We start from the raw sequence: 26,464 nt of genomic DNA on the forward strand, positions 1-26,464 counted from the left end.
TCAATTTAAATACGTGGAATTAACTTATGCATTCGCAGTGGGAATTCCCGACTTATAACCGTGGCCGCCCTCTCGAACAATAATTTTTACTTATTCAAATTTACTTAATTCTTACTTAATGCACTTACAAAGTTGAGACTGGAGTCATTTTACGTAGAAAAATAAAGATAGCAAAAGTATCGAAACAGATCTCAGAATTATTTAGTAGCTTGGTCACAATTGGCACTGAAAGTCATACGGGCTACAGATTTCAAGTCTTAATATCTATTTAACTAATAGACTTTAGGTTAATTTAAACACTTTGCTGGAATCAGTAAAATTTAGGCTTTCTTTCGGATGCAGTCTTATAGCTGAATTCAATCTATTAGCTCACTCGAATCTTACTTCTGAATTCTGTACTATGAGGCTGAAGGCCACAGAATCTGTAGTCGGAATCTGAGTAGTGAAAATGAAAAATAAATAAAAGCTCATTGCTTAACTAAGTTACTGAAGGAGTGTAAAATCAAAACAGGATAGCAGTGGGCACGCTGCTTCGTTACAACGAGTAACCTGGGGAGTGTTTTTGGAGGACGATCCTCTGCTCTCACAAGCCAGAAGGCAGGGTACGGCTGGGAGTACAGTGTCCTCCACAGCTACGCGTCACAGCTCATCTCTACGACCAGCTTCCTGCCTCTTCCACATTGTCATTCACATCTCCAGCACGAGACAACGGCGTGGCATTTTTCCGGGAGGGGGTGGGGGGAATGTGCTGGCGTAACCCTTCACCAGCACACGGGTCGGCACTAGGAAACACTGTATAGCAGGTACTGAACTAGGGACGCCTACGACAAGAGAAGACCGAGACACGGCCCCAGGCTACACGCCGATACAGTACGTTGCGTCAGGACTCGGTTCACACTGCCATCTCGTCAAACTGTGTTCTGGTCTTCCACAGTGACGGTCGTCTCCTGGCACTTAAGCTAGCTGCGAGGGAACATTAGTCATTGTATATAGTTGTGATACGGCCACAGACGAGATTCGAGAATCAGTACATGTATTTGTTTGCAGTTAACTACAGTACTTCGGATTGGACATTACTGAAGTTAAATACTCAATTGGTTCCTGTTGTAATGGTACTTGAATTACTTAACCATTATGGTACCTCACATCAACCTCTTGATACCAGCAATATTCTACTGTATTTCTGTAAAGTAGGTAACATATTTCTGAGACAACATTCAGATTTGATTTCATTTGTGATACATCGATATGTTTATATTGCAATGATATTATTCTTATGTGTATTCTTTCTTTTGTCGCTATGATCTTTGACGTACTTGTAACTCTGATTTTTGCGTGCATAAGCGATTATTAGACAGTTGTTGAGTTCTTAGAGAGTCGGACCTTGAAAAGGTCAAGTCTTGGATGTCATGTTGGAAAGATGCATTTTGTAGTTGGCTTATAAAATGTGAGGAAGATGTTTTCAAGTATGTTTTGTATTGTGAAGTGATGTTTGTGTGTCACGTGATATTGCAATTAAAAGGAAGTGTAACTTGAATTCGGAGTGCTGATTATTTTTTTACATCACCATTGTCCAGTAAAAGTGTAATCCTCAAGAATGGTTTGTGAAGCACATCTACAAAACTTTTGAATATAGCAGAATAAAACCTAGGCCTCTTTGCATCCGAGCCTGGAATCATAACCACCTAGATTTTCAACGGCTGAGTTATGATTTTACGACGAGACCAGTGTGGGAAACACAAAAAGATGAGTGCCTATTTTTTTTATTATTACATGAAATGACTTTATTAACTGTGCTCTAATCACACCTGCCACATAATATGACTGTTGTTGCCCGAAAACGCAGTATTTAGCAGCGTGAGCAACACCACAATCGTTATTAAATTCTGACCTTTATTGTGATAGGGTTGTTAGACTGTAATAAAGTGTATTTTAACCGAGTGTGCATTTTGTGTTGTTGTGAGAGGAAAACGATCACCCTCTCTTCGTCCTGCCAGGTACCACAAAACAAAATATTGCAAGACAGCACAGCCACAACAAAAGTGAATGCTGCTTGTTACAAGTCATTGTCAATGGAAGTATCAGAACGTCTGTACTATAAATCTTCGATATAAATTTTTTGTGGTATTTGTAGTAGTATGTCGGCCATGTCGAAGTTCTGCACTGTAATATGGATATTGTGTAATTTAGATGTGATTTGGATACAAAATTATAAATATACTTCAGAAAACTGAAACAAAAACCTGTGATATTTCATTAAGTCTGTATACAGATATACAATGAACCATGGAATTATCCCTTTAGGGGGAAAAAACAACTGTACCAAGATCAAAAACAAGAACAAGAAGAAGAAGTAATAGCCAAACTCATTCTCAAGGTAAAAGAAAATATTGTGCGGACATAATAAAACAGAAGACACTTTTGAGATTTGCTATTTAAAAATACACTATTAAAATGTGTAAGATTTTGAAACAGTAAAACAAGAGAGAAATGTATGGAAGTTCTTGTAGAGCGTAAATCCTTTTGGACTGAAGACGACCACCCACCAAAAAGCAGAGGCACTGAATTGATGATAGGCACACGCAAAAGAAAACACACACATTCACACACCTATGACTAGAGCTACATGAAATTCGTTTATGCTATAAATGTGCGATAAAATGCAAAATCAACGCATTTCAGCGAAATTTATTAAAATTTGCAAATTTCAGCAAAATTCATTAAAATTAGCATATTTTAGCGAAAACTATTAAAATCAAGATATTTTCCATAAGACAAAAACCGAATTTCTTTTCCTTGTTTTAGCGATTTTACTTGTCCGATTTACACAAATGACATCTGGATATCAGCTATTCTAGTTACCGCAATAGCTGTTACTCTTCAATTAAAAAGTAGAAGTAGACAATTTCACACTCAGTCTAATTTCCTACTTCTACTGAACTGCACAAAACGTCTCTCCGTCCACATTAGCCGAAAATTTTTAAAAACATGACGTAACCTCACAATCTGATACCCTTCAAAATCGATTGTGTGTTTACATTAGGTTTGTTTGAGATAGCCTACTTCAGTGGACTCCAGTAGGATCTGACCGTTGCTTCTGTGTATGCGCGTGTTGGATTTTGCTCCAAAACTTTGGCACCAATGTTTGTTGGCTGCAGTGTGTGGATCTGCCTGTATGGTGTAAACACGTGTATGTAATGTTTCGCGAGTGTTGCGAAGTGATAATAGTGTGCTAAAAATGGGTAGGCATAAAGTCAGTTTGCAAGAGCGATGCAGTGGCTATCCCAAAGAAGGTGGTTTTTATTTTCATGATAAAAACACTTTTATGTGTCAATTTTGTAATGAGTGGCTCAACTGGAAGAAGGAGGATAATTTAGAAACACACATTAATAGTGCTAGTTACAGGGCAAAAAAAGTGTCTGCAGTGATTGCAGGAACTTCATCACAAAGGCAAGCTGCTATTGGCGAGATGTTAGACAGAGCCAAAAAAGTGAAAACTGACAATGAATGTATGCACCACGATATAGTTAAAATGTGTTTATAGGCCAACATACCATTGACAAAATTAAATAACAAAGTTAGGTCCTTTTTGAACAAATATGTACCCGGTGCTGGTTGTATACCAAGTTCACGACGAGAATATGTCAGTAACTGCAGTGACGAAATGAAAGAAGAAATCAGAGATTCTGTGAAGGATGTACCTATTGTGATTATCACTGACGAAACGAGTGACAAAAATGGAAGGCGCGTCTTTGCGGTTTTATTTCGGACAATAACCATAAACTTCCGAACACACTCCAAAACGTGGCACAGAAAGCATCTGCAAAAAGTTGTCTTAAATCTGCTGCTATGAAAAGTTTACTAAAGCTATGTAAACACGCAGCACCAGACCCAGCTAATATTTTTTACGAAAACATTGGCAAGATCTTCAAACCTGTAGTTCGTGGTGCGAAGTTAAATTTCGACAATTTTGCTGTTGTTAATGTAGCGAAAATAATTCCCCAACTTGAAAGCATTGCAACTGACAGTTCAATAGATAAACATTTTTATATTGGTGTATAGTGAGTGGTAATTTGAATGAGAAATAAAATTATGATGATGTGTTCCATAAATAATCAGTTTCCTATTTTCTTCTTCTTTTTGTTATTATAAGAAAACTGGGAATAGTGAAAAATAAAAATCAAACTTTAAAGTAAGAATTTTGTCGTTTAACTGGATAAAGAAACCAAAAAAATTCAAATTTCAAAATGCTAAATTTTCGAAGTTTATTTGCTAATCTCACGTAGCTCTACCTATGACCCTACCCGGTGGCGGCTGGACTAACAGTTCCAGTGCTGTAGTTTGGAACACGGATTCACTGTTGTGGGGGTAGTTATGGGCGGGTCGGATTGAAGGAGACAGAGGCAGGAGGTGGGGGGCAGGGATAGGGATCGGGAGTGGGGTGGGCATCGGCCAGGAGGGAGGCCAGTTTCCCATCTGGGAATGCAGGAGAGTCAGGTGATAGATATGCAGGACAGGCACGTGACACACAACTGTAGTAGCCAGTGGAAAGCGGCACACACTGGAAGTGACATGCGGATGTTAATTGGCAGGAGCTGACAGAAAGGAGAAAAGGGCAACTGTCGGGTTGAGGGTGCGAGGACAGTGATTTACCGCACATTGGCGCCGGGACAATTACAGGGAGCAGAGGACGTGTTGCAAGGTTAACTATCATCTACATGATTAATGGAAAATCTCATATAAAGATGAGAAACAAATACTAACAAAGAGAAGAGGGGCTGGCCAGTACAGCCGATAGATACAGAAAATTTACATTCCTAGCTTTCGGAACTTTGTTCCTTTGTCAGGGAGGAGAGAGGGAAAAAAAGGGAAGAAGGGAAAGTGTACTCAGTTATTCACAACCCAGGTTATGAAGCAACAGGGAAAGGTAAACAGGGAGGGTAGCAAGGGTGGAGGCACGGTTGTCAGAGGGAAGCCAAAGATATTCTACTGTAAGTACTGCACCAGCTTCAAATCAGAGGATACATACAGAAGTAAAGAGGTATATAGTATAAAGAGAAACACAACTATGTAGGATGAAAAGATGCGTGAATAGCTAAAGAGGAAAGGGAAAGAGGAGAAGACTGAAGAGTAAATGGGAGTGCGGTTGTTTAACGTAGGTTCACTCCAGGGGGGTGGCGGGATGAAAGAATGTGTTGGAGTGCAAGTTCCCATATCCGCAGTTCAGAGGGACTAGTGTTGGGTGGGAGAAGCCAAATGGCACATACGGTGTAGCAGGTTCCTAGGTCCCTAGAATTATGCTGGAGGGCATGCTCCGCTACTGGGTATTGGACATCTAGGCAGACAGTTCGTATGTGTCCGTTCATGTGCTCAGCCAGTTTAGTTGTAGTCATACCGATGTAAAAGGCTGTGCAGTGCAGGCATGTCAGCTGATAAATGACATGTGTAGTTTCACACGTGGCCTTGCCTTTCACCAGTAGCGGGGCTGGAGTAGGTTGTTGTTGTTGTTGTGGTGTTTTTTTTTTTTTTTTTTTTTTTTTTTTTTTTGGGGGGGGGGGGGGGGCAGCATGGGGCGGAGATGGGAGCTTGCACTCCAGCACATTCTTTCATCCCGCCATGCCCCTGGACTGAACCTATGTTAACCACCCTCACTCCCATTTACTCTTCAGTCTTCTCCTCTTTCCCTTTCCTCTTTAGCCATTCACACATCTTTTCTTCCTACATAGTTGTGTTTATCTTTATACCACATACCTCTTTAGTTCTGTATGCATCCCCTTAGATTCGAAGTTGGCACAGTACTTACAGTAGAATATCTTTGGCTTCCTCCTGACGACCATGCCTCCATCCTTACTACCGTCCCTGTTTACCTTTCCCTGTCGTTTCATAACCTGGGTTGTGAGTGACTGAATCCACTTTCCCTTCTTCCCTTTTTTTCCCCTCTCTCCTCCCTGATGAAGAAACAAAGTTCCGAAAGCTAGGACTGGAAATTTTCTGTTCTGTTTTGTGTATCTACCGGCTGAGCTGAGGTAGGTACTAGCCAGCCCCTCTATCTCTTTGTTAGTATTTGTTTAACTATCATCTACGTAGTTCAGAGAAGCGGTTGGTGGAGGGAAGGATCAAAATAGCTCAAACTGTGAAGCAGCCATCGAAATTGAGTGTGTTTTGTTCGGTCGCATTCCGTGCCACTGGGTAGTCAACTCTGTTCTCGACGACAGTTTGGCGGTGGACGATCATCCTAGCGGACAGCTGTTCGGTAGTGATATTGACGTAAAAGACTGTGTAATGTTTGCAGCAGAGCTCGTATATAACGTGGCAGCTCGCACAGGTTGCCCAGCCTCCCGTGGGGTAGAATAAACCTGAGACGGGACTGGTATAGCAGCTGCCGGGTGGGCGTATTGGGAAGATCTCGCACCTCAGGAGTGGGAGCGGCACAGGGTCGTACGGGTCGGGTGGGTGACAGAACACCAGTTCAGGACGGGTGGGTAGGATCTCTCAGGGCTCGAAGAGAAAGAATCGAAGCCGTGGTGAAGGATGTGGCTCAGTTGTTCCAGTCCAGTGCGGTACTGGGTGACGAGGGGTCACTCATTTGTACTCGAATCTCGGGTGTGGTGGGTGGATTCAGAGTGCGTACGGGTACATCAAGTGAAATCTGTTTGTGGATAAGTTTGGTGGGTATTGCCTGTCTGTGAAGGCCTTCAGGGGGCCTTCAACATATCCGGCAAGAAAGTTCTCATCACTGCAGATATATCATCCACAGCTACATAGGAAGGAATTTTTTTTTTTTTTTTTTTTTTTTTTTTTTTTTTTTTTTTTTTTTTAAGGAAGGGATGGCAGTTGTGGAAATGGAGCTACTGTTGCTGGTTAGTGGGTTTAACCCGAACAAACAGAAGTGTGGAATAAGCCATCAGAGAGGAGGAAGTCAACATGCAGGAAGGTGGCACGTTGGGCATACAAGTACCGTGTGAAGCGGATGGGAGAGAAGGTTTTGAGATGGTGAAGGAATGCAGAAAGGGGATCTCGGTCCTAAGTCCATGTCCTGAATATATCATCAATGAACCTGACAATACCAGAGAAGGAAAGTTGCTACTAACCATATAGCGGAGATGCCGAGTCGCGATAGGCACAACAAAAAGATTCACACAATTAAAGCTTTCGGCCATTAAGGCCTTTGTCAGCAGTAGGCACACATACACACATGTGCAAACACACATACACTCATGCAAATGCAACTTGCACACACGTCTGCAGTCTCAGAGATCTGAAACCACACTACCGCAACTCAACATCTCCGCTATATGGTGAGTAGCAACTTTCCTTATCTGGTATTTTTACGTTCCATCCTGGATTTTCCGTTGTTTGATCAATGAATGTGACTAGGAGTTGGGAGTTTTGGGAGGCTAGGAATGTTTCCTCTAGATGGCCCATAAACAGGTTGGGATAGGATGGTGCTATTCAGGTGCTCCTGCTTGGGCCAGAAATTTATTTGTATACCTTCCCTTCAGAGGAAAGATAGTTGAGAGTCAGGTTATAGTCGGTAGGTTGGTAAACAGGAAAGTAACGTCAACAGTGATGAGAAGGGATGCATCAGGTAAACAGGTGGAGGGTGGCGGAGAGTCGGTGGAGGAAGTGGTTTGTATCTCTGACGTGAGAGGGTAGGCTTCAGGCAATTGGTCGAAGGTATTGTGATCGACACCTCCGGGAGCAGATATTTTTCAGTGGGAGCACTATAACCAGCTACAATGGGGCAGCTAAGATTGTTAGGTTTGTAGATTTTGGGGATCATGTAGGAGGTGGGTGTGGGGTGTTGTTAGGGTGAGGGAGATAGACTTCAGGTAGAGGTTCTGGCCACAGCTCATGGATTTCAGTTGTGACTGGAGGTTACATTGGACATCTGTGATGAGGTCACTCTGGCAGTGGTCGTAGGTGGAGAAGACAGCTGGTAGAGGCCTTCTATCAGGTAGCCATTGCAACTCATTACACCAGTGGTTGAACATTTGTTTGCAGGGACGACGATTAGATCAGAATACGTTTTCACGATATGTCTAGCTGTCCTTTCTTCTGCTGAGAGCTTAGTGTTCTCAGGAAGGGACAGAACCTGGAGGAAAACTTCCTAGGTTACCACAACTTCTCATCCAGAGTTCGATTCAAGTTTATTGACGGTATCTTCACGATCTGGACTCGAGGACAAGACACCCTATTTACATTCCTTCAGAATCTCGACACCTTCTCTTCCGGCCGCTTCACCCAGTTCTCCTAAGCCCAGGGCATCACCTTACCGGATGCCAATCTCCATTCTCCGTCCACACTTCTGTCCACATTAAACCCATTAACCGCCAACAGTAACTGCATTTCGACAGCCGCCATCTGTTCCACACCGTCTCGCTCACCCTGCCTAAAGTGGTGTTCCACTGCCCACCCGTCCTACACGATAGCCTAGTCTATCCCCATGCCACTCGCATCACCGACCCCTTACAACGGGCACCGTATCCCTGCGGAAGACCCAGAAGCGAGGCTTGCCCAAACCTCACCCGGCACTTCCTTCTCCGGTCCTGTCTCGGGCTTACCCTCCCCCGTCAGGGCTGGGCCACTCGTGAAAGAAGCCACGTCATACACCACCTCTGCTGCAAATACTGCACAGTTTTTTACATCAGTACGACTACGAACCAGCTGTCCACTAGAGTGAAACTGTTGCCGAGAACAAAGCTGACCATCTGCTCGTAACACGTTCAACTATGCTTGTGATTTTTTTGAAATTGTTGCATCCTTGAGGCCCCGTGCACCAGATGTACATCTAGCGATTGGTGGCTGACGCTACAGATCATACTTTATTAATAATTATAGTACAGGGTTACATTACCAGTTACAGTTACATTCTCAGCAAGTATACCACGTCCTTTCATCCATACATGTATTCATCATTACTAACTTTACGACAATAACGGGTATACAATGTAAAAGGCATATTAGTATATACATAAATAGATCTAGATTCACTCTTAGCATCTATTCCACAGAGCCAGATCTCATAGGCGATGACATCTCGGTCGGCAAATGATTCCAATCCAGGTAGAGAGGCATTCTCACATCAGACGATCGCGAGAGTGAACCATCCACTTCCAGTACTCCCTATGGCAACGTCAAGACTGAAGTTAACTCGACATACACGGAAAAAAATCGGTTCATTCAATATGACACTTTGTGCAGTTCCATTCGTGTCAGCCACCAATGGCTTCATTCTCCCATAAGTGTACTGGCCTAGTTTCTGGTGAACCACTGCCCACACGCCCTCCACCAAACAGTTTTCCTTCCTTCGCCCAGTCATCCAGTGCCAAATCACACCCCCATGTCACCTTCACCATGTGGCACTCCCCACTGACCCCTACAATCATGCATTACTTGCCTAGCCTGCATACATGCCACACCTCATACCTTACCCCCACCCCTGCCAAACATTTATAGCCGGCAAACTGGCTGCCTCCCTCTTAGCCGCTAGCCACCCACCCCTAATTCCTCTTTCTGCCTCCCCTTTTACCCACCCTATTCAACATTACCCACCTTACCCAGTTCCCCATGACCTGCTGAAGTGTGTGTGTGTGTGTGTGTTTGCGCGCGTACACGCAATGCAGCCAGCAAGTTTTCTTTTTTGTGTGCTTCTCAAAACAAGTCAATGCTTCTGATTTTCAGTGAGCGGTCTCCATTAATTGAAAACAAAAGACAGGTTAGAAGAACAGTGCAAGCCACACAATTTGTAAAGTTTCTGGTCAGCTAATTACCTCTGCAACAGCAGAGTCGACAACCGCAGGGCCGGCCGGGGCGGCCGCGGGTTCGGGTTCGGGTTCGGGTGCGGTCCCACCGAGCAGGGCGGACGCAGTGGTGGCGGTGGGCGGCAGGCCGAGCACGTCCTGCAGGAACGTCCCACCCTGGCTGTGCAGCCAGTTGTCGTGGCCGAACATCTGCCGCAGGCTCTCCACCCTGCGCTTCGTCTCCAGGTGCTCCGCGTTCGAATCTGTGAGAAATGACAAATTGCGTTACGGAGGTTCTGCGAACCGGCAGAACAGATCTGACACCTCCACCGCATCATATATACCAAACGAAATCGTTTGTATGTTGATAGAGACAATAAGAAACAGAAACACACACACAAATTTCAAGCTTTCGCAACCGACAGTTGCTTCGTCAGGAAAGAGGGAAGGAGGGGGAAAGACGAAAGGATGTCATCTTTATGGTAAGTAACAACCTATCTTTTCCTACACAGTTAATTATGTATGTTTTTAGTTTTATTTTGAGTTGGTAGGGACTCTCAAATTTTCGGTGTATGTTAGAAGGGAGCTTACTGCCAGAGTACAAGAAGGCAAAAGCTACACAAACATTAATTTTTTAATCTCGTGTTTTGACTGTGCCTATCACAGTTCAAACTAAAACAGATTTATATTGCCAGCAACAAAATCATTAATGAGTAAATGTAATAAGAAATGACTCTTAGAACCCAATGATCCTTAAAAAGACTTCTCCAACATGTACAATCATCCACTTTACAGAATATTTTTACAGCTCAAGTCTGCAGAACAAACACTTTGTTTACTTTGGATGTGCTGACCCAGACGATAATTCCGTAAGACAACTCGACTGAAAATACGCACAATAATCCAAAGCTCCTCTCTTTAGGTCATCACAGTGAGAGATGTTTCTAAGACGTAACAGGCCAGCTGAGCTGTTTCATTAGAGTTTACCAGTGTGTCGACTCCCATTTTGACTCACAGTACAGCTCGGTCCCGAGGAATTTTACGCACTCCTCTCCATTCGGTGAACGGCCATCAATGTCTACGTCTGGTCTCAAAAAGTAACTACTGTTTGTTTGAAATTGTATAATGTGAGTCTCTGTGGGGTTAAGACTCGAGCTGCTCGACGTGAGCCACTCGCAGATCTATTTGGCCGACATCAGACGTGTGTCGGCTAGGGCAGAGTTCGGACCTGCGATTAGGACGTTCGTGTCGTCGGAAGATCTTACAACTTTTGTAGCACCGCTTAAAGCGCCTGAAAAATGATTTATGTCGGTTAGAAATGAGAGTGGGCCCAGTACCATTCCTTGTGGCATGCCACATGTTACTTTATTCCATTCTGAGCCCTAGAAATACGCTGTTAATAAGACCGTCTGCTTTCTGTTGTGGAAGACAGATCTTAATCGTGCAAGAGTGATGCCATTAATTCTGTAACACATCAGTTTGCTAAGTAGAATGGTGTAACTGACAAGGTAAGACACTTTGGCAAGGACACAGAATATACCGACAGGATAACTTTTCTCAGTTAGCTCTACTCCCACTTTGTTTGTCAGGCACGAGACAAGATTAAGGTCGCAATGAAAATGTAGAAGAAGCCCGGAGAATTGACAGAAGACGGACCGGGGACGTTCTATGCAGGATTACGAGAGAGAACCGACATTCGGACAACTACCCGACATGAGGTGGGTGCGTCATGTCAGATCGAAATAGATCCTGCACAGATCACACGGGAGAGCCTAGAAGGGGTCCGGATCTGGCTGCTGACGCTGACAGTGAGCCTACTAGAGTGATATCACAGTCAATACTGTAGGCCATCTAAATTCCTTACTACACTGACAGGAGAAAAAACAACAGCAAGACCTAAACGTAATTAATGTACAGTAATGAAATTTAAGGAAAGCATTTATGTTGGTAACATTTTTAAGTGATTAACATTGCAAGATCACAAAGGAAGACTGCACTGTAGTTCCTTCTCTAGATTGTCACTCAGATGACAAAATGGTAGATATCGAAATAGACGACAGAGGGATAGAGAAACAAGCAAAATCGCTCACAAGAGGAAAGGCCGCTGGACCTGATGGGATACCAGTTCGATTTTACACAGAGTACGCGAAGGAACTCGCCCCCCTTCTTGCAGCGTTGTACCGTAGGTCTCTAGAAGAGCGTAGCGTTCCAAAGGATTGGAAAAGGGCACAGGTTATCCCCGTTTTCAAGAAGAGACGTCGAACAGATGTGCAGAACTATAGACCTATATGTCTAACGTCTATCAGTTGTAGAATTTTGGAACACGTATTATGTTCGAGTATAATGACTATTCTGGAGATTAGAAATCTACTCTGTAGGAATCACCACGGGTTTCGAAAAAGACGGTTGTGTGAAACACAGCTCGCGCTATTCGTCCACGAGACTCAGAGGGCCATAGACACGGGGTCACATGTAGATGCCATGTTTCTTGACTTCCGCAAGGCGTTCAATACAGTTCCCCACAGTCGTTTAATGAAAAAATAAGGACATATGGACTATCATACCAAATGGGTGATTGGATTGAAGAGTTCCTAGATAATAGAACGCAGCATGTCATTCTAAATGGAGAGAAGTCTTCCGAAGTAAAAGTGATTTCAGGTGTGCCGCAGGGAGAGTCGTAGGACCGTTGCTATTCACAATATACATAAATGACCTGGTGGATGACATCGGAAGTTCACTGAGGGTTTTTGCGGATGATGCTGTAGTATATCAAGAGGTTGAAACAATGGAAAATTGTACTGAAATGCAGGAGGATCTGCAACGAATTCACGCACGGTGCAGGAAATGGCAATTCAATCTCAATGTAGACAAGTGTAATGTGCTGCAAATATATAGAAAGATAGATCCCTTATCATTTAGCTACAATATAGCAGGTCAGCAACTGGAAGCAGTTAATTCCATAAATTATCTGGAAGTACGCATTAGGAGTGATTTAAAATGGAACGATCACATAAAGTTGATCGTCCGTAAAGCATATGCCAGACTGAGATTCATTGGAAGAATCCTAAGGAAATGCAATCCGAAAACAAAGGAAGTAGGTTACAGTAAGCTTGTTCGCCCACTGCTCGAACGTTGCTCACGAGTGTGGGATCCGTACCAGATAGGGTCGATAGAATAGATAGAGAAGATCCAACGGAGAGCACCGTGCTTCGTTACAGGATCACTTAGTAATCGCAAAAGCCAGTGGAAGACTCTGCAGGAGAGATGCTCAGTAGCTCGGTACGGGCTTTTGTTGAAGTTTCGAGAACATACCTTCACCGAAGGGTCAAGCAGTATATTGCTCCCTCCTACGTATATCTCGCGAAGAGACTGTGAGGATAAAATCAAAGAGGTTAGAGCCCACACAGAGGCATACTGACAATCCTTCCTTCCACGAACAATACGAGACTGGAATAGAAGGGAGAACTGATTGAGGTACTCAAGGTACGCTCCGCCACACACCGTCAGGTGGCTTGCGGAGTATGGATGTAGATGTAGATGTAGGTTAATGTAAGCACGAGATAAAAGTCACTTCAAAATGTGAGATGACGGTTCATTAAGAACCTGCGTAATCACCAAAATGTTGAATGCAAGCATGCGAACGTGCATACACTGTCCTGCACAGGTGCCAGATATCAGTTTGTGGGACGGAGCCCGTGCCCGTTGCACTCGGTCGCTCGACACGGGTACAGTTAATGCCGTCTGTGGACGGTGCCGGAGTTGTCACCCAGTGACGTCACTTACATATTCGATAGGAAATACATGTGGAGATCGAGCGGTCCGAGGTGACGTGTCGACGCTCCGTAGAGCGTGTCGGGTTACAACTGCAGCGTGCGGGTGAGCGTCAACCTGTCGGAAGACACCTCCCGGAATGCTGTTAACGAATCACAGAACTACAGGTCAAATCACAAGACTGACACACAAATTTGGAGTCGGAGAGAGCTCCCGCTGCCACATAAAATGACACAGCCAGATCGTAACTCCAGGTCGGGTACAACATCTAACAGTCAGACAGGTCGGCTGCAGGCCCTATACTGGCCTCCTCCTGACTGACACACGGCCACCGCTGGCACCGAGGCATAACCGGCTTTCATCAGAAAACAAAACAGATCTCCACCCCGCCCTCCGACAAGCTCTCGCTCGACAACTGGCAACTGACGGTAGTTTCGGGTCAGTGGAAAGCACGCTAGAGGGTTTCTGGCTCAGACGTATCCTCGAAGTAAGCAATTTGTAACAGTTCGTCGTCACCGTGGTGTCAGCTGCAGCTCAAATTGCTGCCGTAGAGGCCGTACAGTGCACCAGAGCGATACACTGAACAGGACGGTCTTCCCTCTTGGTTGATACAGGCAAGTCTTCAGGTCCAAATTGTATACCGATTAGGTTCCTTTCAGATTACGCTGATACAATAGCTCCCTACTTAGTAATCATATACAACCGCTCGCTCACCGATAGATCTGTACCTACAGATTGGAAGATTGCGCAGGTCGCACCAATGTTTAAGAACGGTGGTAGGAGTAATCCATCGAACTACAGACCTATATCACTGACGCCAGTTTGCAGTAGGGTTTTGGAGCATATGCTGTATTCAAACATTATGAATCACCTCGAAGGGAACGATCTATTGATACGTAATCAGCACGGTTTCAGAAAACATCGTTCTTGTGCAGCGCAGCTAGCTCTTTATTCGCACGAAGTAATGGCCGCTATCGACAGGGGATCTCAAGTTGATACCGTATTTCTAGATTTCTGGAAAGCTTTTCACACCGTTCCTCACAAGCGACTTCTAATCGAGCTGCGGGCCTATGGGGTATCGTCTCAGTTGTGCGACTGGATTCGTGATTTCCTGTCAGGAAGGTCGCTGTTCGTAGTAATAGACGGCAAATCGTCGAGTAAAACTGAAGTGATATCAGGTGTTCCCCAGGGAAGCGTCCTGGGACCTCTGCTGTTCCTGATCTATATAAATGACCTGCCTGACAATCTGAGCAGTTCTCTTAGGTTGTTCGCAGATGATGCTGTAATTTACCGTCTAGTGAGGTCATCCGAAGACCAGTATCAGTTGCAAAGTGGTTTAGAAAAAATTGCTGTATGGTGTGGCAGGTGGCAGTTGACGCTAAATAACGTAAAGTGTGAGATGATCCACACGAGTTCCAAAATAAATCCACCGGAATTTGATTACTCGATAAATAGTACAATTTTCGAGGCTGTCAATTGAACCACGTACCTGGGTGTAAAAATTACGAGCAACTTCTTTTGGAAAGACCACATAGATAATATTGTGGGGAAGGCGAGCCAAAGGTTGCGTTTCATTGGCAGGACACTTAGAAGATCCAACAAGTCCACTAAAGAGAGAGCTTACACTACACTCGTTCATCCTCTGTTAGAATATTTCTGCGCGGTGTGGTATCCTTACCAGGTGGGATTGACGGAGGACATTGAAAGGGTGCAAAAAAGGGCAGCTCGTTTTGTATTATCACATAATAGGGGAGACAGTGTGGCAGATACGATACGCGAGTTGGGATGGAAGTTATTAAAGCGAAAACGTTTTTCGTCGCGTCAAGATCTATTTACGAAATTTCAGTCACCAACTTTGTCTTCCGAATGTGAAAATATTTTGTCGAGCCCAACCTACATAGGTAGGAATGAGCATCAGAATAAAATAAGAGAAATCAGAGCTCGAACAGAAAGGTTTAGGTGTTTGTTTTTTCCCGCGCACTGTTCGGGAGTGGAATGGTAGAGAGATAGTACGATTGTGGTTCAATGAACCCTCTGCCAAGCTCTTTAATATGAATAGCAGAGTAGTCATGTAGATGTATATCTAGATGTAGATGTGTCATGTGGCCGTCTGGAGCCCAGTCTTCTCGCAACCGTACATACTTGTTACCACTGCTGGCAGAAATCCTGCACAGCGGCTACATTCATGCAGATCCTTTCTGCAATATTGCAGAAGGGAATCCAGGTTTTTGTAGCCGTATTAAACGGCCTCAATCAAACTCAGTGAGAAGCTAAAATGGCAATTTCGTCACCTTAAAGGCATTGTCAACTAGCATTATCTCACCACGTCTAGTCTCAAATGTAACTAACACTCGTGACTGTTACGACACAAATTTAAAACAAACCAATTTGCAAAAAGCGAAATTGAAATAGGCATCACCTTGCAGATGTAGAAACACGCCTACGCTTATGTCATACAGCTCCTTCTTGGTGTTGCAATTTTTTTTTCTGGCAATGTATAACATTTTAGTACGCAAACTGCAGCACTTTTTTAGAACGTTGGCAATGTAGAACACATCACACACTGCTCAGATAAGAGGGGAATAGTGTTCTCTTTAGTTTACACTCTCGACACAAGAGCCGCTTCAGCGTTCGTGAGGCTGCCTCTGACATTCTGTTAACTGGTACTCAGTGAGAAGCTGAAAATGGCATCTTTGCCACCTTAAAGGCATTCTTGACTACCATTATCTCACCACGTCCAATATCAAAGGTAACTAATGCTCACGACTGTTATGGCATAAATTTAAAACAAACCAACTGACCGGGTGGTGAGCTGCGGATGGACGTGACGCTGCCTGTCAGGGAACCGTCATCTGTGGGGTCCGCAGCCTCCAGGTCCGATATGACGGCCTTCCGCACGTGACGCGACTTCCTCATGGGTGCAGTCCTGCTGCCGTCGCCGCCTGCCGTCGACTGTCTCCTTCCTGTCACAACACACACATAGTATATAACATCAGGTGATGTAGCTCAATAAGTAAAATGACAATGTATGTTTAATAGTGGCAACTACTTATTTACAGCCGATACAAGAGAGATGCCCATTTAAAGGTTTTCCTGACCCTCAAAATAGTCCACACAGTATGTATAAACCATTGATAACAATGAGGAGTTCTTCGGGTACCATTAGCAATGCCAGTTCAGTATGCCTACAGATTTTCAGAGGATAAAATTCATGACATTTTCATTACTTCTTCAGTTACATTCATGACCTCTCAATGACATGTGTGGCTCAATGATAAAAACACATTCTTTAAGAACATAATGGTCGTTGAAATGAAGTTCAGGCTGCCTAAAGATGTTCAGCAAATTCGTGACCTCTCAAAAATATGTGTGGCACCACGATAAACACACTATCTTTAAGAACCTGAGCGGTGGTTGATATGACAGTCGAATGTAACAATTCTTATATCACTTAAACTGTGTGTCAGGATGAATACTGTACTTATGTATGCCCTTTAGTATACCTCTCATAAAATGCTATGTTGTTGTTGTTGTGGTCTTCAGTCCTGAGACTGGTTTGACGCAGCTCTCCATGCTACTCTATCCTGTGCAAGCTTCTTCATCTCCCAGTACCTACTGCAGCCTACATCCTTCTGAATCTGCTTGGTGTATTCATCTCTTGGTCTCCCTCTACAATTTTTACCCTCCACGCGTACCTCCAATACCAAACTCATGACCCTTTTATGTCTCAGAACGTATCCTACCAACTGATCCATTCTTCTAGTCAAGTTGTGCAACAAATTCGTTTCCTCCCCAATTATATTCAGTACCTCCTCATTAGTTACGTGATCTACCCATCTAATGTTCAGCATTCTTCTGTAGCATCAAATTTCTAAGCTTCTATTCCCTTTTCGTCTACACTGTGTATCGACCATCGACACAATGGATCTGAGTCCACAGGGGAGAAGCTGTGTCGTAGTTTGAGGATACTAAATAACAGGATCCTTGCAGCAATGGTATCGTATGGTGACCACCAGAAAAAGTAAGAGAAGCAAGAAACCTAGCAAGATACAGAAGTTACAGATCAACTACTGGACTGTTCCTAACACCCTCATTAGGGAAATAAAGACCAAGGAAACTTTCCACACACGTCTTACAGACTTTCGAAGAAACGGATGAAAAACGTGTCGACTTCTCGTATCCACGTGAGCCGTCTCCATCATTTCTGTTTCCTGTCAAACCAGACACCTGTGTTCTCACAAGATGTGACATTCTCACAAGACTGGATCAAGTGACAACTGGAAGAGATTCAGAATCTTTCCCCACCATCCCATCCAGTAAGTTTGCCCCGCCCCCATGTTCTGGGCAACTTATCCAAACTCTTCCCATTTCCTAAACCATGTCAGTCCTTTTCCTTCACCCCTATTCCTTCTCCTTCAATTCTTCTAGCAGAAGAAGTCACTGGTTCCAAATGCATGAAAATTTCCTTAACATTTATATGTGGACGTTCTCCTGCTGCCACGTAGTGGTGGATCTTTTATATTTTCAGTTTTGTTATATTTTCAAAAACTTATTATTTTCATTGGTGTATCACTTATAAACTGTATTTCTTAATAATTGTTATTTCATATTTATGTGCTATCTTCTGCATGTTAGTACAATAAAATTTTGGGTACTATGACTTTTTTGTGCCGTCTTTGTATACACACAAAATCCAGGTGGCAAAAGGAGCAAAGGAAGCCCCCGGAAATGATGGCTGGAGGATGTAGAAAATGATTTGAGAAAGATTGGAGTCAGGAGATGGGAGGAATGAGCATAAAATCGTCAGCATTGGGCTGCGATCATCAGAGAGAGGCCAAGACCCTACATGGGTTGTGGCGCCGAGGAGTAAGTCGCTCCACAGCTTCCGGTATGTCGACACGTACAGGTCCGACCAAATTATAGGATTCTCAGGGAGAATTCTCTGCCGAACTGTGCAGATGCCGTGCAGTGACCCGCGCGCTCCCAGGAGGTACTCGAGCGCTCGCTACCAACGAAGGCCAGTCTGGTGAGTAGTATCGGATTGTAATGCACAGCTGAGACTACAGGAAGGAAACCAGTTTCGAACACAAGTTTGATGTCAAAAATTCAATGGCTCTTGTTAACAAAATTAAAGATATGCAAATCCTATCCAGTTCTAAACCAATATAGTTTGATGTCCACTAACTTATTTACAAATGTTCCTATTGATTAATACATCACCATATTAATAGATCTTTTGCATAAATCTGCAGTATATTACATAATTGATGCTACTCAAATGTGTGTAAAACAGAATTACTTCCTGTTTCAAAACAAGTATTATAGTCGGTCTGATGGCCTAGCTACGAGTTCACCTCTCACTCCTACTCTATCCAAAATTTTCATGGATAATTTCAAATAAAATTTCTTACAGAAAGAGTCACCATATTGTAAAATTAAGTACCGGTTGAGATATGTCAATGATGCACAAGGTCTGTGGATCAGTACCACTACACAGTTAGTTACGTTACTACAGCATTTAAACTCACAACGTAAGAAAATTCGGTTTACAATGGAGCTGGGAAGCTCCTCCATAAATTTCTTGGATCTTAATTAGTACAGAAAACCACATATTTAGTATTTACAGAAAAAGCATAGTGAGTGAACAGTAATCTCTGCAAGCTCCCGGCAGTCACACGGCCACAAACATTGTCTCATATTTGTTCCATTATACGTATCAGCCTTTCGAGCATAACTATAAACCATCAAACAAACTGCTCCCAGCAATGGCTATAGCTCTGCCCTGATTTATAATATTCTATGAAAAAGAAAATTAATGAAATTACACCACTTCTGCAAGCTGACCAACAGCAATCACTCAATAGTTTCAAAACCAGTGCAAAATTTCAATGGCAACATTTCAGACAACCTTGCAAAAAAGTGAAAAGTCTCAAAACTATGACCTGCATTTTATAATACCAATAATGTATCAAAGTTTTCATTCAATAGTAAAGACAAAATGCAGAGTGGTGCAAATAAATTCATTCGAAAACAGTTTGAAAAATTGTATACTGGTCAGTCAGGGAGAGAAGCTGGTGACTACGGAAGAAAGATTCGACCTTTGCTGATCACTATTTAGCAGAAAACTGTCCAAGGAAATCAAACACGTGATGCAGAATACCAGGCCAGTATTAAATGATCAAGTCTCAATATCCATTTTTTCACTTGTTAAAATAAGTTTTTGTTTCAAATACTAAATTCAAATTGTAAATTCATTTTATTTATCATCATTTGTTATATGTATCTCCACATAAAAAAATTTCCTTACCACTAATTTAGTTACCGTAATTATTGTAATATTTTCCTACAGAAACACTCTGTCAATTTTTTATCTTCTGTACATACGACATCTGTGTAAGTTTCACATAACATTTATCTCTGTTTGTGACATTCAGTTGTCACCTGAAGATGACCTGAGCAGCCGAAAGCTGGTTTGTGACCAAATAAATATAATTTTGCAGAACATTAGGAAGGACGTAAGCTGTTAAAATTTAATAATCGGGTGACCAGTTTCAATTGTGGTACGATCGCCATCAGACCATTAAACCTCCATGATGATGGCTCCAGAGGGTGGTGAGAAGCAACCTGCTATGTAGGGACAACTATCAGTGAGCAGTGTTTACCGTTCCCACACAGTGGGCTGCCCCTCGCCACTCTCCACAGCCGTCACCGTGGAGTTTTAATTGTCTGATGATGACTGTACAATGAGCAAAACCTTAGGTGTGATCATAGACTGTTTTTAATTAAAAACTTTCTAATTTTTGATCACTATTTCATACGAATGGTGTAGCAAAAGAAGTTCATGAATTAGTACGCTTTCTTTCCTCTATAATCTTTCACGAGAAATTTTAAGGTAAAACTATTTGTAGACAACATTCCATTAGAACTACTGACAGCCTTGGGAGAGCCAGTCCTGACAAAACTCTACCATCTGGTGAGCAAGATGTATGAGACAGGTGAAATACCCTCAAACTTCAAGAAGAATACAATAATTCCAATCCCAAAGAAAGCAGGTGTTGACAGATGTGAAAATTACCAAACTATCAGTTTAATAAGTCACAGCTGCAAAATACTAACGCAAATTCTTTACAGACTAATGGAAAAACTGGTAGAAGCCGACCTCGGGGAAGATCAGTTTGGATTCCGTAGAAATATTGGAACATGTGAGGCGATACTGACCCTACGACTTATCTTAGAAGAAAGATTAAGGAGAGGCAATCCTACATTTCTGCCATTTGTACACTTAGAGAACGCATTTGACAATGTTGACTCGAATACTCTCTTTCAAATTCTGAATGTGGCAGGGGTAAAATACAGGGAGCGAAAGGCTATTTACAATTTGTACAGAAACCATATGGCAGTTATAAGAGTCGAGGGGCACGAAAGGGAAGCAGTGGTTGGGAAGGGAGTGAGACAGGGTTGTAGTCTCTCCCCGATGCTATTCAATCTGTATATTGAGCAAGCAGTAAAGGAAACAAAGAAAAGTTCGGAGTAGGCATTAATATCCATGGAGAAGAAATAAAAACTTTAGGTTCGCCGGTGACATTGTAATTCTGTCACAGACAGCAAAGGACTTGGAAGAGCAGTTGAACGGAATGGACAGTGTCTTGAAAAGAGAGTATAAGATGAACATCTACAAAAGCGAAACAAGAACAATGGTATGTAGTCAAATTAAGTCGGGTGATGCTGAGGGAATTAGATTAGGAAATGAGACACTTAAAAGTAGTAAAGGAATTTTGCTATTTCGGGAGCAAAATAACTGATGATGGTCGAAGTAGAGAGGATATAAAATGTAGACTGGCAATGGCAAGGGAAGCGTTTCTGAAGAAGAGAAATTTGTTAACATCGAGTATAGATTTAAGTGTCAGGAAGTCATTTCTGAAAGTATTTGTATGGAGTCTAGCCATGTATGGAAGATAAACGTGGACGATAAATAGTTTAGACAAGAAGAGAATAGAAGCTTTCGAATTGTGGGGCTATAGAAGGATTAGATGGGTAGATCATATAACTAATGAGGAGGTATTGAATAGAATTGGGGAGAAGATGAGCTTGTGGCACAACTTGACTAGAAGAAGGGATTGGTTGGTAGGACACATTCTGAGGCATCATGGGAACACCAATTTAGTACTGGAGGGCAGTGTGGAGGGTAAAAATCGTAGAGGGAGGCCAAGAGATGAATACACTAAGCAGATTCAGAAGGAGGTAGGCTGCAGTAGATACTGGGAGATGATGAATCTTGCACAGGATAGAGTAGCATGGAGAGCTGCACCAAACCAGTCTCAGGACTGAAGACCACCACCACAACAACAACAACAACTATTTGCTGCAGGGAATTGTTAGTTCTTTTGCTTATTATACTGCATTATATTATTTATAGGGAAAATAGACATATTACTTTTCTGTTGGAACAAATATTAAACAATTTTTTGAGAGTATAACTTTCAAATTAAACAACTTCATCATTTTCGCTATTACTTGCTTTCAAAATATTTCATCCTCTTATTTTTTCATAATTGTCATTAAAATTAACAGAACAGTACTTAAGGTAATCTGACAGTCATCAGCTAATACAAATATAACGAATGTGTGACATACCATTGCTTCTTCTTACTTACATCATTCGAGGCAATTTTTGTTTACGGTTAATGAGAAAAACAAACGGACGTTGTTACCCAAACAGTTGTAGTAGACGACAGGAAACAAAGGGAACATTTTGAGAACGAGAGACAACTGTTCTTTTCCCGGCCTGGAGTGTTACCGACATGAGCCGGTGTACGACACAGGTCGGGAGATCGTGCCGCTGCGGTACCCAAGTACCCGAAGGAGTTCTCCGATATGGACCAAAACGACGACTGGTCAGTCCCCGTATTGCCCCGACACTAACCTGGCGTCGTGCCGTCGGCGACGAGGGTCTTGTCCGAGGCGGTAGAGCTGGCGGTGGACAGGGAGTCCTCAGGCGGCGGCGGCAGCCTCCCTGCCGGCACGGGAGGCGGTGGCTCCCGCTCGGCACTCGCCGAACTCGTCCGGCCGCCACTTCGACCCTCTCGCTTCCCCGACAGACCCACCGCACGCTCCGACTGCGACAGGTGCTGCCCATCCAGCACGAACTGCAAAATGTGACGTGCCCCGTTTACAAATTCGCATTAAGTGTCGATCTCGTGTGAGGATGCGTAACTTGAATGTAATAATTTTATTCCCATTTCATGTACTTGTCCTGTTGCACTTGATGATAATTTCAGAAGAGAGTAAATCACCAATTCAGGTCCCGAATGAGATTTTCACTCTGTAGTGGAGTGTGCACTGATACGAAACTTCCTGGCAGATTAAAACTGTGTGCCGGATCGAGACTCGAACTCGGGACCTTTGCCTTTTGCGGGCAAGTGCTCTACCACTGAACCACCCAAGCACGACTCACACCCCGCCCTCACAACTTTACTTCTGCCAGTAACTCGTCTGCTACCTTCCAAACTTTACAGAAGCTCTCCTGCGAACCTTGCAGAACTAGCAGTCCTGAAAGAAAGGATATTGCGGAGACATGGCTTAGCCACAACCTGGGGGATGTTTCTAGAAGGAGATTTTCACTCTACAGCGGACTGTGCACTGATATGAAACTTCCTGGCAGAGTAAAACTGTGTGCCGGACCAAAGCTCGAACTGGTAGAGCACTTGCCCATGAAAGGCAAAGGTCCCGTGTTCGAGTCTCAGTCTGGCAAACAGTTTTTATCTGTCAGGAAGTTTCACATCAGCGCACACTCTGCTGCAGAGTGAAAATTTCATTCTGGAAACATCTCCCAGGCTGTGGCTAAGCCATGTCTGCACAGTATCCTTTCTTTCAGGACTGCTAGTTCAGCAAGGTTCGCAGGAGAGCTTCTGAAAAGTTTGGAAGGTAGGAGACAAGATACTGGCAGAAATAAAGCTGTTGGGACGGGGCGTGAGTCGTGCTTGGGTGGCTCAGTTGGTAGAGCACTTGCATGTGAATGGCAAAGGTCCCAAGTTCGAGTCTTGGTCTGGCACACAGTTTTAATCTGCCAGGAAGTTTCAATGCCTCACTTTTTCACTACTGGTTGTGCTCATTAATTATCATACATCACCTGCAGTAAACATTAAAATATGTAGTTACGGTTTCCACGAAAAACCTGTAAGCCGGTTCCCATCCTATCCCAAAAGTAGAAAACAGTGGGTACTTATAAAACAAAATGGTCAGAAGGCCTGTTCCGAATTGAGGGAAATACAAGCAGGCATATAACAGGGGTCCTTACTAGGCTCGTTACTGTTCCTATATTGCAGGAACCACGCGTCATGTAAGATAACATCAGAAGCAATTGTGTACGCACACGACTCGGCAGCAGCACCTTGCTGTAAAAACTCCGAACAATGACACAGAATACTAAACGAACTCTTCAAAATCTAAAAAATTTGATAAATAATAATGCTTATGAAAACACAAACAGTACATTTCACAACTAAACAAACTACTGAATATGTGTCGCAGTTAAATTGTTGGGACAGGGAACTGATCAGTGTGCACAGTGTTACATTTCCCGGAGTTACTATAAACACAAACTTGTGACATCCTGTTTGTGTGGATTGTTTAGTGAAGTGGTTAAACAGTGGTTATGCAATGTGCTTTCTAAATAAAGTAACTTACTTATCTGTTAAGAAAATTATTTATCACACGTATTTTATAGCAGTCTGCTTGTGTCTGTGTATGTGGGGATGGATATGTGTGCGTGTGTGTGTGTGTGTGTGCGCGATTGTACACCTGTCCTTTTTTTCCCCCTAAGGAAAGTCTTTCCGCTCCCGGGATTGGAATGACTCCTTACCCTCTCCCTTAAAACCCACATCCTTTCGTCTTTCACTCTCCTTCCCGAAGAAGCAACCATCGGTTGCGAAAGCTAGTAATTCTGTGTGTGTGTTTGTGTGTTTTGTTCATTGTGCCTGTCTGCCGGCGCTTTCCCGCTTGGTAAGTCTTGGAATCTTTGTTTTTAATATATTTTTCCCATGTGGAAGTTTCTTTCTATTTTATTTACATCATCCTTTTACATATGTCCATATTTACATACTACAGAAATAAAAATTAAAAATACACAGTTATTATTAATGACTGAAGCGATTTTATAAATTCACTGTAGTTACATTAATTGACATACTGTTCCAAAACTCAAGTCTCATACACGAAAATTCAAAAACTTCAGATTTCTGACACAGGAGTGCAGCAGTAAGCAGTTAAGCAAGATGGCTACAAGTGCCAAGAAATCAGACGATGTAACTGAAATGCACTTACATTAGTCTGCCGTAACAGTGCAAAGACTCTTCAAAATGAAGTCTGACAGAGATCCACCGATTCCCAACTCCATTTGGCGACAGCACACACACTTTGAAGCTTCCGGATGCCTCTGCAGGGGGAAATTGATGAGTCGGATTGCGACAAAACGAGAAATGGTTGACCGTGTGTGGACGAGTTTCGCAAGTAGCCCACAGAAGTTTGGCACTGTGATACCTCATTTCATTACTGCCCCTGCAGTAGTCACCCTCAAACCACACCAGAGACTGTATTCCGATGATGACCAAGTGTCAATTCTTCAGGACAGATAACTATCCACCAAAAAGATAGCTGTGATGCTGGACATCTCTTGTGGGGGAGAGCCAGAGTGTAACAGTTCGATTACCACCACAATCGATGACACGCGCAAACTTTCAGTGAAAAGGGTGCCAAAATGTTCGATCCGCAATCAGTGAAAGGAATGTTTTGAGATACCAAAAGCCATTTCAAAAGTCCAGAGACCTTTTTGGTGAGGTTAATGACTGAGGTGGGACCTCGGCTTCATATTTGTGACCCCAAAACCGAGGAACAATCGAAACAATGGAGCCACGACGGGTCTGGACAATGAAAGAAATTCCCCACCCAGAAACTGGCCAAAAAAGTGATGACATCTGTTTTTTGGGAAAAAGACTGCATTCTGTTAGTGAACATTTATCTCGAGGATCAACTACAACCAGACAACATTATGCTAACAAACCGGACCTGTCAAAGGAAGCAACTGAGAACGAACAACGATGAAAGTTGTCCGACGGAATTCTTTTCTCGCACGACGACGCAACTGCACACACACACATCCGTCACGGCTGCCAAATTGGTGACCCCGGACTTCCGACTAGACGACCGTCCTCCCTACCTGCCAGACCTAGCCCCCTCGAACAGATTGCACAGCTTTTATTTAGGCAGACTAGAAGTGCTGCAACGGTGATATGCCGAGCGTCTCAGTCTCAGGCGAGAAGAAATTGAATAAATGAGTAATTTCAAACCTTCAGCTTTATTCTTTCTAGGCAAAAGCATGAACTTTTCAGCACCCACTCTTATCTTTGCAGACAACTACTAGATTCATGACCAATGTTTGAATCAAATGACTGTACATAACATGTCATGTGACAATAACGATGCACTTCTATTCCACGTACACCTTCGACAACTACTCCAGAGCCTGTGCCACCCGGATTCTTCCTACCGACAGCAGCTTCTCTGAACTGCACAGGTGGGAGCTCTCCTGCAAGCCAGACCCCCCCCCCCCCCCCCCCAACCTCGTCTAGTCCCCATCTCCACACCTTGATCTCCCTCGTCCCCACACACCTTTTGCCATCCCCAGCTCACTTGCAAAGTGCTCTGCACTCCTTTCCCTTTCGCCCCCAGCACTGCCCCCCCACCCCTCCCCTGCGCAACAGGCTCCCACACCCCGTCCCTCCTCACTCACGCAGCACCTCCCACATCCCCACCCTGCTTTTCCTCTCCTTCCCCATCCCACACCTCTGTTGTATTCCCACTACCAGAGTGTATACATGCAAAAGGAAAAGAAATTCCCGGATTTCTTGGTTGAAAATACACTTTCTCCCGGGTGAAAATACAGTTTTTCCCCT

General features: G+C 43.4%; 1 protein-coding gene across 2 annotated transcripts in view; it reads right to left on the bottom strand.

The window, feature by feature from the left end:
- Positions 1 to 26,464, bottom strand: part of LOC126293698 (serine/threonine-protein kinase 11-interacting protein) — a 182,219-nt gene that overhangs the window by 103,507 nt on the left and 52,248 nt on the right. For both annotated transcript variants that reach the window (XM_049987004.1, XM_049987003.1), the window contains exons 5-7: positions 22,438 to 22,660; positions 16,316 to 16,477; positions 9,774 to 10,006 (exon numbers count right to left, since the gene is read on the bottom strand). In XM_049987004.1, coding sequence (XP_049842961.1) covers positions 9,774 to 10,006; positions 16,316 to 16,477; positions 22,438 to 22,660 — 618 coding nt within the window. The remainder of the gene's footprint in view (positions 1 to 9,773; positions 10,007 to 16,315; positions 16,478 to 22,437; positions 22,661 to 26,464) is intronic.

This window comes from Schistocerca gregaria, chromosome 10, assembly GCF_023897955.1.
Source record: "Schistocerca gregaria isolate iqSchGreg1 chromosome 10, iqSchGreg1.2, whole genome shotgun sequence".
Lineage (NCBI taxonomy): Eukaryota > Metazoa > Arthropoda > Insecta > Orthoptera > Acrididae > Schistocerca > Schistocerca gregaria.